Below are 15,730 nucleotides of genomic sequence, written 5' to 3' on the forward strand. Positions count from 1 at the left end.
CTAAAAGTATGATCCAATTAGCGCGAAGGAAACTTCCAACAGTTGCAAAACGAACGTTCTGCTGAACGCAGCCATTGGCTGCGTTCAGCAGAGAAAGCAGCTTTGCAACTGTTGTAAACTTCTTCAATATGATTGGTTTATACGTTTAGATCTATAAGGAACCAAAAGCAAGAATCGATGCTTTCTCTGCTGAGCGCAGCCAATACTACAACCGCTCACTGAGCGCTCAGTGAGCGCTTGCATCCTATTGGCATATTCCGTTAAAACTAAAAATATAGACCAAACAGATTCAAGAGCTCACTGAGCGCTCAGTGAGCGGTCGTAGTACTGAATGCACCTAATGAATAAAGCTCATTCTACAATTGCGTAAGTGCAGTTGTAAGTGGTTGAAGTTGCAAGAATTGACCAATCGCAATAGAATATCCTTCTCTTATTTGACTGTGATTTGTCAATTCTTACTAGAACCACTTACAACTACGCTTACGCAATTGTAGAATGGGCTTAATTTATATCGACGTTAAATTTTATAAAAAGGAAACACACACGCTTTATACAAAATATATAATTTACGTATATTTAAAACGCGCATTTTTTGTTCTTTACTTTTCACAATTTATAATTATGTGACTCATCTTACAATAACATATCAGTAGCTGTTTTAGGATACAAATATATGAAACTTTTTGAATAATTTTGTACATGACCCTACCCCCCAAACGGGTTCTCACCTTGTAGTAGTCGTGGGGCGGGGGCTCGCAGGCCGCGGGGCGCCTAGAGACACACGTGGTCTGAATGCCCCACAGCAATAAAGCACGAAGCTTAACTTTTGACCTGTTGACGCAGATACGAAGTCTCGCTGCTAAACGATCTGATGAGGTAAAAATTGACCAGCAAAGTGCGCGCCTGGCATCCTTGGGGGCCGCGAGCTCTCGGGCGGGTGGAGGGGCTTACGATCGCCTGCTTTACCATCCGCTCAGGGATGGGCCCGTGGACGATAAACTAATTGGAATCTCCCAAGCTAGGGTATGAGCTACCGTACCTAGAACTGCGTGGCACAAGAGAAGTTGCGTCCCGAACGGTGTCTCTTGTCGGATACTGGGCGACCTCCAGATAGTAAATAGCCAAGCCCCGGGCATTCGCAGTTCTGTCTGGGTGAGATCGCGCGACCGCGGTACTCGTGGGAACTTGTATGGACTCCGAACAAAATTCTCTAAACCAAGTCCTCCAGGGCGTGGCTTCTCTTGGAAACGAACGACCGGAGGAAGAAAACACAGCGAAGACGGGTCTACCCAAGACCTGCCCTCGCTTCAGCGGCATCGCCAGACGCCGATATAAGAGGGAGAAGGAGCGGGCTGCAAAAACTTAAACTCCTACTTCCTCAAATGCCCAAACCCCGGCGGGTGGGGGGAATGGTAGTGCTGCGGCCGGCGTGGCTAAGCGCGCGATCGGAGGCAAATGATTGCTTTGGAGCAGGCATTTACGGCCCCAAAACCAATTATGAAAAAAACATACCATTAGGGGGGCAAGCCACAGTCTTTCAGGCTGAACTGTTCGCCATTTCGAAGTGCGCAGAACTCCTGATTGACAGAAAAATTAGGCACCGCATCTGTATCTGCTTAGATAGCAGAGCAGCTATTGATGCATTTGCAAAGACTACCACAGAATCGTCTGTAGTTTGGGACTGTATGCAAGCCCTTGACAAATTAGGGGAAACAATCGAAGTTACTCTAGTAAGAGTCCCTGGACTCCAGGGCATACCTGATAACGAGAGGGCGGACGAGCTAGCAAAGCTGGGGACAGAAATGGACCGTCGGAGTACCTTTCGTGTTAGGTAAAGAAAGATAAAAGAGACGCTGCACTTAAACTCCTGGAAAAAGTCAAAGGATTGCAAACGGGCAAAGCAACTAATGAAACAACCCAATCTGGCCAGAACTAAAGAACAGACAGCTATGGGAAGAGACAAACTGAGAATGGGCATAGGTCTCCTCATAGGACACTTGCCTCTCAGAGCATACCTATACAACATTGAACTAGCCGAGCAGAAAAACTGCCGACTATATGGAGAAGAAAGCGAGGACAGCATACATTTTCTGTGTCGTTGCCTTCTGCTTGCTTGCAAGAGATACAGATTCTGGGGCAACACATTTCTGATGCCTAAGGATTTGGACGGAGCAAAGATAGGTGACCTCATAAGCCTAGTACACGGTATGGGGCTGGGCTGGACCCCCTAATCTTTGGAGTGACAATGGAACCTTAGAGATCTAGGTCACGTTAGGTGGCTGTCATAGCCCCACCTGTGTTTCTTACTACTACTACTACTACTACTACTACTTCGTCTGATATATGAAAAAAAATGATCAAATTTTTTCGTATGATTGTAAATAATAGTATGACTTTCTTTTTAGTTGTTATGTACTTATGTAATTTTCTTATATTGTAGAATTGTACTTGCAAAGCGAAGTTGCAGAAATAAATCACTCAATTACGCCACTCGTCTTCTACCGAGAGTACGTCTCGAAAAATGTACCATTAGTAATAAGAGGTGCAGTAAAACATTGGCCTGCTGTAGGCAAATGGTCTATACCATATTTTCGCAAAGTGCTTGACGACGAAAAGATTACAGTCGCTGTAACGCCAAATGGCTATGCAGATGCAGTAATTAAAGATGACGATACAAAGGAATTTTTCGTAATGCCCGAGGAACGTTTACTCACAATATCAGCGTTTCTTGACACATTAGAAAATACGATAGAAAACAGTGTATTTTATATACAGAAACAAAATTCGAATTTTATACACAGCTTTTGTAAATTGTGGCCGGACGCAGAAATTGAAATATCGTGGGCCAGCGAAGCATTTGGAAAGCATCCTGACGCTGTAAACTTTTGGATGGGAGACGAAAGAGCTGTAACTTCTAGTAAAGTTTTATTTTACTTGGTAACACAAATACTTGAAAGTGCTTGGATCTAAATGATATAAGATGATCATCATTATGTAAAATTCATTCTCATAATTTCAAGAATTTTACAAAATGTATTTCTGTTCACACATAATTTTATTAGTGCATTTAGTTAATTCTGAAGATCAGTAACATTCGAATTAAACTACATATTTTTACTATTTATAGTGCACAAAGATCCTTACGAAAATATATATTGTGTTGTGTCTGGTGAAAAAAACTTCATTTTACATCCTCCCACGGATTTACCATGGATTCCATATCAAAATTATCCATCTGCTGTTTACAAGGAACACAAACCCGGGAAATGGATTATCGAGTCAATTAATGAAACGCTTGATTCAGGAAGAATCACAAATTTAACATCAACTCCATGGATATGTGTAGATCCTTTAAATCCGGACTATGAAAAGTTTAGTGATACATATATAGTAGCGATTTTTATTTTCAAATGACATTTTCAAAATTAATAGAAAAAAAAATATAAAAAAATTTACTTATAGATATCCAGAATATCGTAACACACATAACTTGAAAGTGACACTCAGAGCTGGAGATATATTGTACTTGCCATCCTTATGGTTCCATCATGTGACACAGTCACATGCTTGCATATCCATCAATTATTGGTACGACATGGAATTCGATATTAAGTATGTTTACTTCAAAGCACTGGAGACATTATGCAAATAAACAAGTAAGTGGTTAAGGCACTCTGTAAACATTTACGTGTATAGATGATACTATTTTATTTTAAGTCATTTGCATGCAAAAGAAATCTTATTCTTATATATTTGAATCTTCCTCTCTTTCTCTAAATATCTGTATGTGCACATATATGTATATGCTGTATACACTGCCCGTCAATGATTCGCAGGGTCGTGCAGTAGCCCTGATTTATCGGCTTGATTTACTCGCAGGGTTGATAATGCGCGCACTTCGAAAAACGCACGGACAGTGTTATCAAGGGTGCGTTTCGTCGCTCGGCTTTTGTGTGCGTGGCGTTGCGTGGCTCAGATCTGGTAACACTGCGCACGGAAAGGGACACATTAGCAGTATATATGAATATAATAAATAATTGATTTTTTATTGTTTTTCTTATTATTCTATATTCATATATGTATACTGCTAATGTGTCCCTTTCCGCGCGTTTTCCGAAGTATGCGCGTTACGGACCCTGCGAGTAAATCATTATAAGCCCCGATAGGGCTACTGCACGACCCTGCGAATCATTGACGGGCAGTGTACATGTATATTCTGTATAGATTGTATGCATATATGTCGTTTATGGCGTATAATACATTGCTACATCATATACTATTCCATATAATATACTTATATACTAATACTAATCAAAACATCTACATGTATTTTGTAATTAATGTATATATATGTTATTGATATATGTACTTATTAAATGAAATGCTTATTTTATCATTACGTCAATGATACAAAGATAATAACATAATATACGTTATTATTCTTACAGAAGTTACAATCTTACTCTCGTGCTTTACGAAACTGTCAAAAAACTACAAGAAAATTTAAGTCAAGCTGTTTCATCGTTTTCCTCGGTAAGCAAATTATATTTACGTTTTGTACCATAATTCTGAGTTTCATACATTTTTCGGTTTTCTAGATATTTCCGGTAATTGTTCTCGCGTTTTCTTCGCTGCTCCTCCGCCTGCTGTCGCAGTTTTTCAGGATTCATATGCGTGGTTACCATGTGCCTCGTTAATGAACTCATAAATTTGTATGTGATTCCACATACATCACAAGAAAGTATTTCCTCATTTCCTCCCTGTTGCTATTTGTGAAAAAGAAAAATGATTTATAATTACACAAATCCAAATAAAAAATTATAAATGTGCAAAGAAATATAAAATCAAATGCATTAAAGTAATTCTACAATATAATGAAGTGCTTTTTTGAGCACTTGAAAGAAAATTTGGGGTACCTCATAAAGTACCCACCCGAAACCACAAATATCTGCATAATTTGGATAAAATATTAAAACTGTATATATCTAATGAAACAGTATGAAATAAATGATATTTAAGTATGCAAAAATAATGAAATAAAAAAAAGTTTCATTCGATATTAAGATTTCATTGGATAGTTTGCCATTTCAACATTACGAGAATGTCCGATGACCTATTACTTTTTTGTGACCATTACAATCGTAATTTTTTAGACTACAATTGTGGTATATATGTCAAGTACATATATATCATATTTAGTGATTCAAGATTGAATTATTTAAAGCATTTTTAAGATCTCTAGCTTCAACCGTATAGGGCTCTTATTTATCGGCTGTGACAATCATAATTTTTTTAATTATTATAATCTCGTTATTTAGAGAAATCTATGGTAATGTTTATGTACAATTAGTCAAAGGAACACCTCCGATTCTGTTACTAGGTTATATGTTAAACGTTACATTTTCAACATTTTTTTTCTCTCTTATTTTATCAATGACCTACACTAAAATTTTGCACACGTCAAGTTCGGTACTTCAACTTCATTATATTAAAAAATTAGACATTTCTATGATAACTCGATTTACTGTAGAATCACCTTAATGTGCACATCACTGTAATCGGAAAAATCTGTAGTCTTTCCTAATTGGTTACAATTTATTTAAAAAGAACAATGATTTATTTCTAGAAAAGCGTTATCCTTCTTATAAAAGATACGGTTTTGAAATACTCCTTCTTATAAAAGATACGGTTTTGAAATACTCGCTTATGAAAAATTTTATGAAAAGTATACATGGTGCAGAGGGCGCTATTGGTCCCCCCCCCCCCCTATAATAGAGAATCCCATTTTAAAGGATTCATTCAAATATCTCATAAACACTGCGTTAAATCGAAAAATGTTCAAAAGACAAAAGTTTTGTGAATTCGAGGGGAACATAAAATGGTACCGTTGATTTGATCTTGGGTGGCGTTGTCAAGGTCGGGGCAAGATTAAGCAAGATCACTTATAATTTTGTAAATAGAACTGCCCATATTTTATTCCACATTTTCGTAGCTTATCTCGAAAACTTTTCAAAATACTATAACAAAATATTTTTTCATTAAGTATTTTTCGAGTTACACGGCTTGAAAGTTACAATACCGCCGGTAATAACATTACCCAAGGTGTCCAGCCGATGGCTGAAACCTCTTGAATGTGTTCAGAGTTTCTAAGTGACTTTTACCTAACCTTGACAATGCTATCCAAGGATCAAGCTAATGGTACCATTTTCCTCTCGAAATCACAAAACTCTTGTCTGATACTTTTTCGATTTAACTCAATGTTTCTGAGATATTTGAATGGAAATCCTTTAAAATGGAACACTCTATATATAATATAACCAGGATATGATCCTGAACAACATTCAAGAAGTTTTAGCCGTCAGTCGGACAACTTGCGTAATGCTAATGCCGACTGTACTGTAACTTTCGAGCCTTATAATTCGAAAAATACTTAATGAAAAAATATTTTATTATAGTGTTTTGAAAAGCTCTCGAAGTAAGCTACAAGAAAATGTAATAAAAAAATGGGGGGTTCATTTAAAAAATTCAAAGTGGCCTTGCTCTCACTTTGACAACGCTATCCAAGGTTAAACAAATGGTATCATCTTATGCTCTCCTCAAAATCATAAAACTTTTGTCTGAACATATTAGTCATTTGACACACACTTTTAGAGATAATAGCTTATAACACTTTACATGGGCCATCCTGTGTGTGTGTGTGTGTGTGTGTGTGTGTGTGTGTGTGTGTGTGTGTGCGCGCGCGCGCGCGCGCGCGTGTGTGTACATGCATACAAAGAAGGAAGGGTTTACAGCATAGCCTTTCAACTCACGCACCGCTGACACGAAATTTCGTGCACGCGGGGTGCGACTTAGAAAGCTCTGGTTTACAGAGTATAATTAAAATAATTATACATACTTGTTGATGTACCAGCATATGTCTCTGCAGATTGTTCAGTCTATTGAATTCGCGACCGCATACCTCACAATCAAATTTCTTGTCGGGGTCATGATGTTTTTTGTGCATACTCAGGTCAGTTATGTGGTGGAAAGTCTTTTGGCATATATCGCATGTGTACTTGCGTTGTTCATTAGGCATATGCGATTCTTCATGTTTTGCTAAACTGGTCTTATCCATGAACCGCCGACCACAGTAAATACAAGGAAGTGGTCGTGATTGAGAATTGTGTAGTGTCAAGTGACGACGTAGCGCCGTGGACGTAGGAAAGTTTTTGTGGCATTCCAAGCACTGAAACGGTCGATCGCCAGTGTGAGTCTTTCGGTGACGGGCGAGCGAACCTTGATCTGGATACCTGGAAAAAAATGAAAATTTGATTTTATAAAAATTCTAATAAGATTTTGATTAAATAAGATAATACAGAAATAATAGACAAGAGACAATATATAATAAGATTATATAAAGCTCTATACGAAGCGTGTGCGTGTGTGTAGATGTTCCATTTTAATTGATGTACCAAAATATCTCGAGAATAAGACATGTGTAGAATTGAAAAAAAAGTTTTAAAATAAAAGAGTGGTAGTGGTCAGTTTTGAGGGAGACATATTTCAGCTATGAATAATATACTATAGAACAATTTACAACATATTTAATATTTCATGATAATATATGCCAAAATAAAGTATAAAATATCTCGTAAACTATATTGATTTTTTGATATCTTTACCTTAATACTTTTATATGCAGAATAATTTGAGAAATTATATAAAAAAAACTGTCTAGTTTCATCTAAAAAATTTTAGATAACTTTGTTTCGAGCTTAAGGACATCTTCTCAAGATCAAAGTCACTTTCTTGTAAGGGAGCAACGTTTGTCAAACATTTCTGTCTTAAGGATTTTGAGATATTCTACTGGATGGATTAAAATGGATTACCTTGTATGTATATACACATGCTACATATACATATATGTGCAAACACGCACGCACGCACGCGCCCCCCCCCCCACACACACACACACACAACACACACATCAACATTGAATTTTTCAACTGGCCTTTTAGGACACGAGTCACAAGGGAAATTTCTTGTAGTTATATCTTCTTCACGAGCATGTTTCAGTCTATTATGCCTAAGTAACTGGAAAGATGTTTTAAAGCTTCTATTACAGATGTCGCACTTCAAATTGTCTGTTGTCGGTATAATAACTTGAGTTCTCTTTTGTCCGTTCTCATCCTCCGATATTATCAAGGATATGGTCACAGTATTATCTTCATTATCATAATCTTGAAACGATGACGATGGTACTGTACTACTAGTTGTCTAGCGAATTATAAACATAAATAGAAAAAATGCTCATACATATTTATATATATATATATACATATACATATATACACACGCACGCACGGGCGGAGAATTATAATTTTTTGGCATGTGGAGTACTAGCACCGTGGGAGAGGGGGAGTAAATGTCGAAACTTTTTACGTATATACGTATATATATGTATATACACATATATACACATATATATGGTCCGTATTCAGAACGCATTATCGATAAAAGCGCGTTTTTATCTTTGAAATTCTATAGTATGCATAACGTAAACTATAGCATGTTATTTCACTAACAGCGTTGTAAGCGCGTTCTGAATATAGGCCATAAATTATAAATATACTTGTATAAATATATACAAATGTTTATTGATGTTTTAATACTCGTTACTGTTTCAACAAAACTTGCGTTCGAGACGTCAGATTGTAACTAACTATATTAACTCGATTTAACAAAAACCTTGCACAACTATTTTAATTTATTTCAAATGCAATAATATTATATTTATTAATTATACATCCGTAGATATAAGTGCATTTTATTGTGTTGAAACTGCGAAACATGTTCCTCGAACGCTTTTTTTACGAATAAACTCATCCATTAACTATACATTGACATATGTTGTTCAAGGTCATGACCCTGAGTGATCTCCAACAAGTTTTAGCCGTCGCTCGTTATTAGTTGAAAAGTTATTAATAAAAAAAAGTTTGAAAAATAACATTTTATTTCTGCTATATATAATATTAAAAACTATTCTATATCCTTCCTCGCTTACATAATAACTTCACATAATAACTTTTCACGCGAAGCGACTTTCACCACACCTCCTCACCTGCTTAGGGGCGGAGTCGTAAAATATATTTTAAAGTGTAGAAAATTTTTGTTCTATATAGTGAAGAAAGACATTTTTTAAACTTTCCTTCTTAATAACTTTTTAACGAGTAACGAGCGATGGCTAAAACCTGTTGACAACATATGTCAAGATCAAGGTCATTGGAGGGGAGCCCCTAATCCGGAGTATTATCAATAGTTGTATAAGGTCTTTGTTATCGTACATTACTGCCACATTATTCAGTCTTTTCTGATCTATTGTACTTCTTAAATACCTTTTTAAACGTCTTAGTGCGCTGAAAGATCGCTCGCAAGTGCAGTTAGAATTTGGTATAGTTAATAAAATTCCGAAATACAAATTTAAATTTTTGTTTTTCAAATCTGGCATGTGGAATTTCCACATGTCGGATATTTGGCCTGTGGAATTGGCATATGCTCTATATAGGATTCTCCGCCCATGCACACACAAATTCATTGATGTACAATGATACCTGTTTATTAGAAGTAGGCTTAGATTCTATATCAGGTAGAATAAAAGTCTCCTCTTGGATTGCACTATTATTCTGATAAGATTTAGATTGCGAGTCTTTATTGGTATTATCATCACTGTTTTCAGCAATTGCGTAATTTCCATCCTCGGTTAAGTATACTGGTTGTAGAGTTCCACTAGCATCCTTAAAATACAATTGACCATCTTCGTCCTCGTGCAAAAATATTTGATCCTAAAAAAAGCAGAAACAAGTATATTTAATTATAATATATTAATATACGGAAAACGAATGATGTTGTATTAACAATGCTATTCTTTAATTAAACAATCCTTGAAATAATTTTAAAGCGATAATAGTATTAATAAAACAAATAACTTATCAAAACAAGAGCATGATGCATTTATTTCATTATTATTGTTATTAAATTAACAAATCATTTTTTCGACTAGACTGCTATTAACTAATGTTGTTAATGCATCATTTTTTTTCTTGTAGAATTTTCAAATGTAAATGTTATATTGTATACTTGAGAATTATCTTCTTGATTTTGATTGGTCTCGGGATTCGCTACTTCCCAGGACATTTGTTCATCTTGTTCCATCGTCGCGTTATCATACTGGTATTGTTCGTTATCATCGATGGCTTGTGCTACATACAATGTCTCCATGTTGTCTCCTTCATAGTAAATAGTACCCTCGACTGGTATAGTATTTGCTTCAAGTCGTTCCATCTAGAATATAATATTGCTCATTAATATTGAAAGATTATTTACATACATAATATTTTCATCAAATACTAACTTTAACATAATGATCATTGAGTTTCTCTTGTTGCTGTTTAGCAGAAGAATCTTGTTTCTTTGTTCCTAGCACAGTGTACAATAGATTATTCTCTGTATTTTTCACTATCTCTTGAGTTGACTCACTGTCATCTACAATATTGTCATTTACTTTATTCCCGTGGGATTCCATTCGAGATTTGTCCGCCTTTCCCATGGGATCCACATGGATTTTTAAATCTACTTTGTTTGATTGCAGCGAGATAGTCTGATTATTTATATGCTTTTTATCAGCCTGCATTCGTAAAGAGCTCACATGATTATCAGTCGATTCAGGATTATTGTCCAAACCATCCACTCGCTCCAGTTCCTCATCTTGCCAATCTTCATCAACATCATAGTTTATAACTTGTTTTTTAGTGATTTTCTGTGTGCTATTTTTTACATGCTTGGTTGGTTCGTTTTCGAATTGCGAGGTAAACATTGAATTCTCATCGTCGAAGCTATAAAGCTCTATGTTTTTACTAATCGCTTTGTCATTTCTCTTTGTCTTTTCAATTGTGCCAATATCCTTTGAATCTGTCGACTTATCCTTATCCGAGGCATCATCATCTGGAGGTGTCTCGCTTTCCTCAACTTCCTCAATTATCTCTATAATTTCTTCTATTTCTGCTTCCTCAGAATCTTCGGTAATCATTTCAGATTCAAATATGATATCCCCTTCCATGACATTTCCGTCTTTCAATACCTCCATAACAGCCTTGTCATCTATAACCAAGCTCTCCAATATTTCTGACGATAACTCCATTTTTAAATACCTACAAAGATTGTATTTGAAGAATAAATATCCAAACGTATTCTATGTTACAAAATTAATTGGATATGTATAAGCAAACATCCAAGTTATTATTTGCTACAAAACATCATTATGAATCGCATATGAATAACTGACTTGCACCAAAATACAAAAACAAATAATCCAGTACATTACTATATGTCACAAAAATGATAAAAAATACAGATAATGTCATTCATTATACGATAACATTTACGTATGTTTTTACACTGTCTTAAAATCTATTGCATACTATATCCACTTAAGATTTTATTTATTTTATATCTTATATTCATTACATATGCATATCATACACATCTTATGTTGTTTAATTATTTATATCTTATACTTTTCTTTATATGTATATATTTAAACAAAGAAAGTTTTAATTTTATTTACAACAGAAATTTTGTTATTCTCGATTTAGTTTAAAAATAAACTTTTGAAAAACCTTAAGTTTTTCTTTTTATTTTTAATCAAACCATTTTCGATATCATTTATTTCTTTCGCTGACTCAAGGACTTATATCTGAGATACAATCGTTGACAAAAGTCTCCCAAATTCGAAATATTGGCACAACTGCCAAACGTGTAGTAAATCCAGTGATAACTTTTATAAATGACAGATAATATAATATATTTATTTTTTAAGTTATTTTTGCCGCACTTACATAATCTGCCAGTGATTGACGCATTTAAAAAATCGCAAAATTGTTATGAATAATAATTTCTCTGAAACCGTATTGTGAAAATTAATCTAATTTTGCAAAAAGTTCCAGTAATTTAAGATCTATACATATAAAAAAAATTAAATTTTTGGTACTATTTCTTCGATCCTTTTATTACTAATTACATTCGACAAAGTTGCGTTTCCCGTAAGAAAACGTTTCTTATAGAACTTCAATACTAATACTGACCAATTAATCACTTGTTTTCACACACACAGTATTAAAAATACTATTAATAATATTTTTAATTCAATTAATAACTTAAAATAAGTTATTAATTGGCCAGTACTAGTATTAAATTTTTATAATCATCACAATTAAAATAATAATTATTCTCTAACGGTTTAGCGAATCTACTTGAAATTTTTTTAAATTTATTACAGATAACAAAAGAAGAGTTTCCCGAAGTTTTTCATCAAAATTTGGTACTATTTTTGGAATAGCTCAGATACATCCTTAAGTAACTCCTACGGAAATAACAAACGTGTCTACAGCACAGAACCTAGTGGGCATGTTGATACTTTTCGTAGTTGTTCTCCCGTCTCTCGATAATGTTTTTCAGCCTTCGTAGCAAAAAGGGGCTTTCTATTTTTGAAAAATATCGCATACGAAAATCTATTATAAAATAGGAAAATCTATAATATGCGTAATGTAAACTAAAGTATTTTCATATATTTTTGTATACGATATTTTTCGAGAACATGCCCCAGGACTGAACAACGCGTAAAAGCGGCGTAAAAACCAGCGAATCCATTGGCGCATAATCATATACATCTGAGGCAATTGTTAAGGCCGACGTTAAGGAAAAAAAACTTGCGCGTTCCAGGTACGTGCCCGTAATGGATAATTCCGCGCGATTCTTACTCCCGAAGCCCTCGAAGCCAGAGTCGTGCAGAATCGAGAACGGAGGAGGAAAGCGAGAATTCGGAACCATCAAAGGAGAAACATTGCGAGAGAGAGAGAGAGAGAGAGAGAGAGAGAGAGACGGACGAGAGTCGCTTATGTTCGCACCATGGAGACGCAACGGGGCGGTTGGGCTGAATACCCGCTTTGCGATTTCACACGCGCGCAAATCGCAATTCCTTCCACTCGTTGACGCTCCCTCGCTTGCCTCGCGTGCCTCGCGCGTCTCGCTACGTCTCGGACCATCACGGACGCGTCGAGGACCGCGACGGACGGAACGGATGAAAATCGTCGGGATGTCCTACCGAAATCTAAGCTCACCAGTCGGTACGAAAATCCCGTGAATTTATCAACGGCTAGCAATATGGCCAACCCGGGTAGCAGGGGGGAGGGAGTAAAACGAGGAGCGTTTATCGTCAAACGGAATTGCGATACAGTGAAAACGCTGAGAAACTGCCGCGCGTTTGATATCGATTATTGTTGCTCATCGATCATCGTATATACCTTTCGTTGTTTCGCAAGATCTCGGGCGACACGCTAAACGTCACTGAGCGATATGACGGTCTAACGGTTCGATGTATGCTCGGTCGATACGCCGATTGTCCGAGGCTGCCTTTTCTGTCATCTCCACCAGGCGAGCGATACCAATTGCCAGGCTCGCGCGGGAGTTTAGTCCGAGTTGGCGCGCACGCGTGGCCGGAAGCCATGAAGTAAGAGAGAGAACCAGACGGAACTCGGTGAAATCATATATGCGATACTCCTATATTGCTAACGCCAATTAAAAGCTGGCTAAAATTACCACGGTGCAGACGAATATCTACCTCTCGCTTAGATAGTGTACAGCGCATGCGCACCACACTCGAGTACACTGTGGAAGTGAGAAATCCGATATTTCCTATCACGCCGTCTTCGCACACCCCTCACTTCCAAAAAGAGGCTGCGTTAGCGATATAGTGGGTGCTTTCCAGCAAGGACATAGTCAGACACTGTGTAACACAGTGAGTCGTTTCATCCTTGTTATTTGCCAACGTTAAACACAGTGTCTGACTATGTCCATGCTGGAAAGCACCCTAATATTACATATATGCGTGAAATGGAAGTGGTCCCGATACTCGCGACTAGAGATCCTAAAAGTAGAGATCGGCCAATGCCGACTCGATCCATGATTGGTTCTGCCATGTTGTTGTGAAACCGGATGTGAGAGTGAGAAAAGCGAATATGAGAGTAAGGGTGAAGTCCCATCAGGCATGTTTGCCGCGTATCGCGTAAGCGCATAACCAATCAATAATCAGTAAAACGCGAAACTATAACAGCAGATCGCTTCTGATTGGTTACGCGGTTATGCGATACGCGATAAATACACCTCATGGGACTCCACCCTAACAGCGAATTCCGTCGACTTAACTTCTATGTGGACGCACATAGAAGTAGAAGTAGAAGTAAGCAGTAAGCAGTAAGCAATGAGACGTAATGCGTCGTCTACAATATGCGAAGTAAACTTGGTTTAAGAAGTAAGAGTAAGAAATTGACCAATCACGGTCGAATGTGAGAAGAATTATCGATTGTGATTGGTCAATTTCTTATTCTTGGGCCGGGATGGCCGGCTTAGGACGATGCTCAAGATTCGAGATGGTCTTAAGCTAGTGCATGAGAACCAATCAGAGAGCCGTATTAGCATCTTAAGACATTGGCTGCGTTCAGCAGAACGTTTGTTTTGCATTGCTTGAGATTAAGGGCGGCATCCATAGACGGTGCTCAGAATTCGAGATGGTCTTATGCCCGTGTCACACTACGCATTGGAGACTGAGGATTGCGAATTGAGGATTAGAATTCAGCCAATTAGAACGAAATGGATTAAACTTAAAATTACTTGATTGGTCGAATTCTAATCCTTAATTCGCAATCCTCAATCTTCAATGCGTAGTGTGACACGGGCATAACCCATGTGGACAAGTCCGCAAAAGTATCTAGGGATTGCTTATGTATGTACGACAGATATTTCTCACGTAATCCGCAACTACGTGAAAAGAGAGTTCTAGTGCAGTCTAGTGCACGTCAGAAAGCAGACCATTTGTTGTATTTGCACTAATAACATATATCAAGGATTCATTACGCACTTCTAATTTCAAAATTGTTGTCGAACAAATTAATCACTATTCATAAATTAAAGGTAGGTTATGGTACGTTTATTTTCGTTTGACGTCGGAGTGCAATTGCGTTGCGTGCTTACATGCTCCTTGGAGCCATACGTTCCATGGAGCCGCAAAATGCGGACGTGTAAATGTAATGTTTTTTATTTAACAATTTGTACTGTTCATTTTTATTTTATTTTATAAGAAAATTACAGAATATACTTATTTTGATTATAACAAAAGTTTTAATTAAACCGTCAAATTTAGTCAAGTAGATAAAATTAGGAAAAGCATTACTGGTAATAACTAGTAATTTTTACGGAAATTTCATGGGATTACGGCTTCATGGGACACAAGGAGGTAAAACACGTAAATTACGGACGCAATACTTATTAGTAACTTTTGCAGACATCCAGTGCGGATTGCGGGCTGTATGTGATGGCACCCTAAAGCCTATTCTACAATGAGCAGTAGGAGTGATGGTAAGGCTGTAAGACATATCGGGAGTAAAGGCCATTGCACGTAAAAGTATTATGCGGGGTCTACAATAGAAGTCGTAACAATCGTAGAGTCTTAAGTCGTAGAAAATTGACCAATCACAGTCGAATATGAGAAGAATACTCAACTGTGATTGGTCAATTTTCTACGACTTTAAGACCCTATGTCATTACGGTTACGACTAATGCGGGGTCTACAATAGAAGTCGTAGCGTTTGTAGGGTCTTAAGTCATAGAAAATTGATCAATCACAGTTGAGTATTCTTCT

General features: G+C 36.8%; 2 protein-coding genes across 4 annotated transcripts in view; one reads left to right on the forward strand and one right to left on the reverse strand.

Annotated features, from left to right (window-relative positions):
* The window catches only part of LOC108722822 (Jumonji domain containing 7), a 5,848-nt gene extending 1,323 nt beyond the window's left edge, over positions 1–4,525 (forward strand). Inside the window, exons 2-5 of the mRNA XM_018448133.1 lie at positions 2,441–2,917; positions 3,128–3,371; positions 3,463–3,656; positions 4,449–4,525. Of these exons, the coding sequence (XP_018303635.1) occupies positions 2,441–2,917; positions 3,128–3,371; positions 3,463–3,652 (911 nt within the window). The 3' untranslated portion in view covers positions 3,653–3,656; positions 4,449–4,525. The remainder of the gene's footprint in view (positions 1–2,440; positions 2,918–3,127; positions 3,372–3,462; positions 3,657–4,448) is intronic.
* Positions 4,495–13,470, reverse strand: LOC108722817 (zinc finger protein 471). Of its 3 annotated transcripts, none has more exons than XM_018448121.1 (7): positions 13,338–13,470; positions 10,391–11,186; positions 10,117–10,320; positions 9,591–9,821; positions 7,991–8,256; positions 6,896–7,289; positions 4,495–4,766 (listed from the first exon to the last, which is right to left on the reverse strand). In XM_018448121.1, the coding sequence occupies exons 2-7, from the start codon at positions 11,174–11,176 to the stop codon at positions 4,509–4,511; spliced, it is 2,139 nt and encodes a 712-aa protein (XP_018303623.1). In that variant the 5' UTR covers positions 11,177–11,186; positions 13,338–13,470; the 3' UTR covers positions 4,495–4,508. The 3 variants fall into 3 exon arrangements, with proteins under 3 accessions (XP_018303623.1, XP_018303626.1, XP_018303624.1); XM_018448124.1 differs by lacking the exon at positions 13,338–13,470 and adding an exon at positions 13,155–13,324; XM_018448122.1 differs by lacking the exon at positions 13,338–13,470 and adding an exon at positions 12,942–13,129.
* Between the last annotated feature and the right edge of the window lie 2,260 nt (positions 13,471–15,730).

The sequence above is a fragment of the Mycetomoellerius zeteki genome, unplaced genomic scaffold (assembly GCF_001594055.1).
Source record: "Mycetomoellerius zeteki isolate Tzet28-1 unplaced genomic scaffold, Tzet1.0 scaffold22, whole genome shotgun sequence".
Classification (NCBI taxonomy): domain Eukaryota; kingdom Metazoa; phylum Arthropoda; class Insecta; order Hymenoptera; family Formicidae; genus Mycetomoellerius; species Mycetomoellerius zeteki.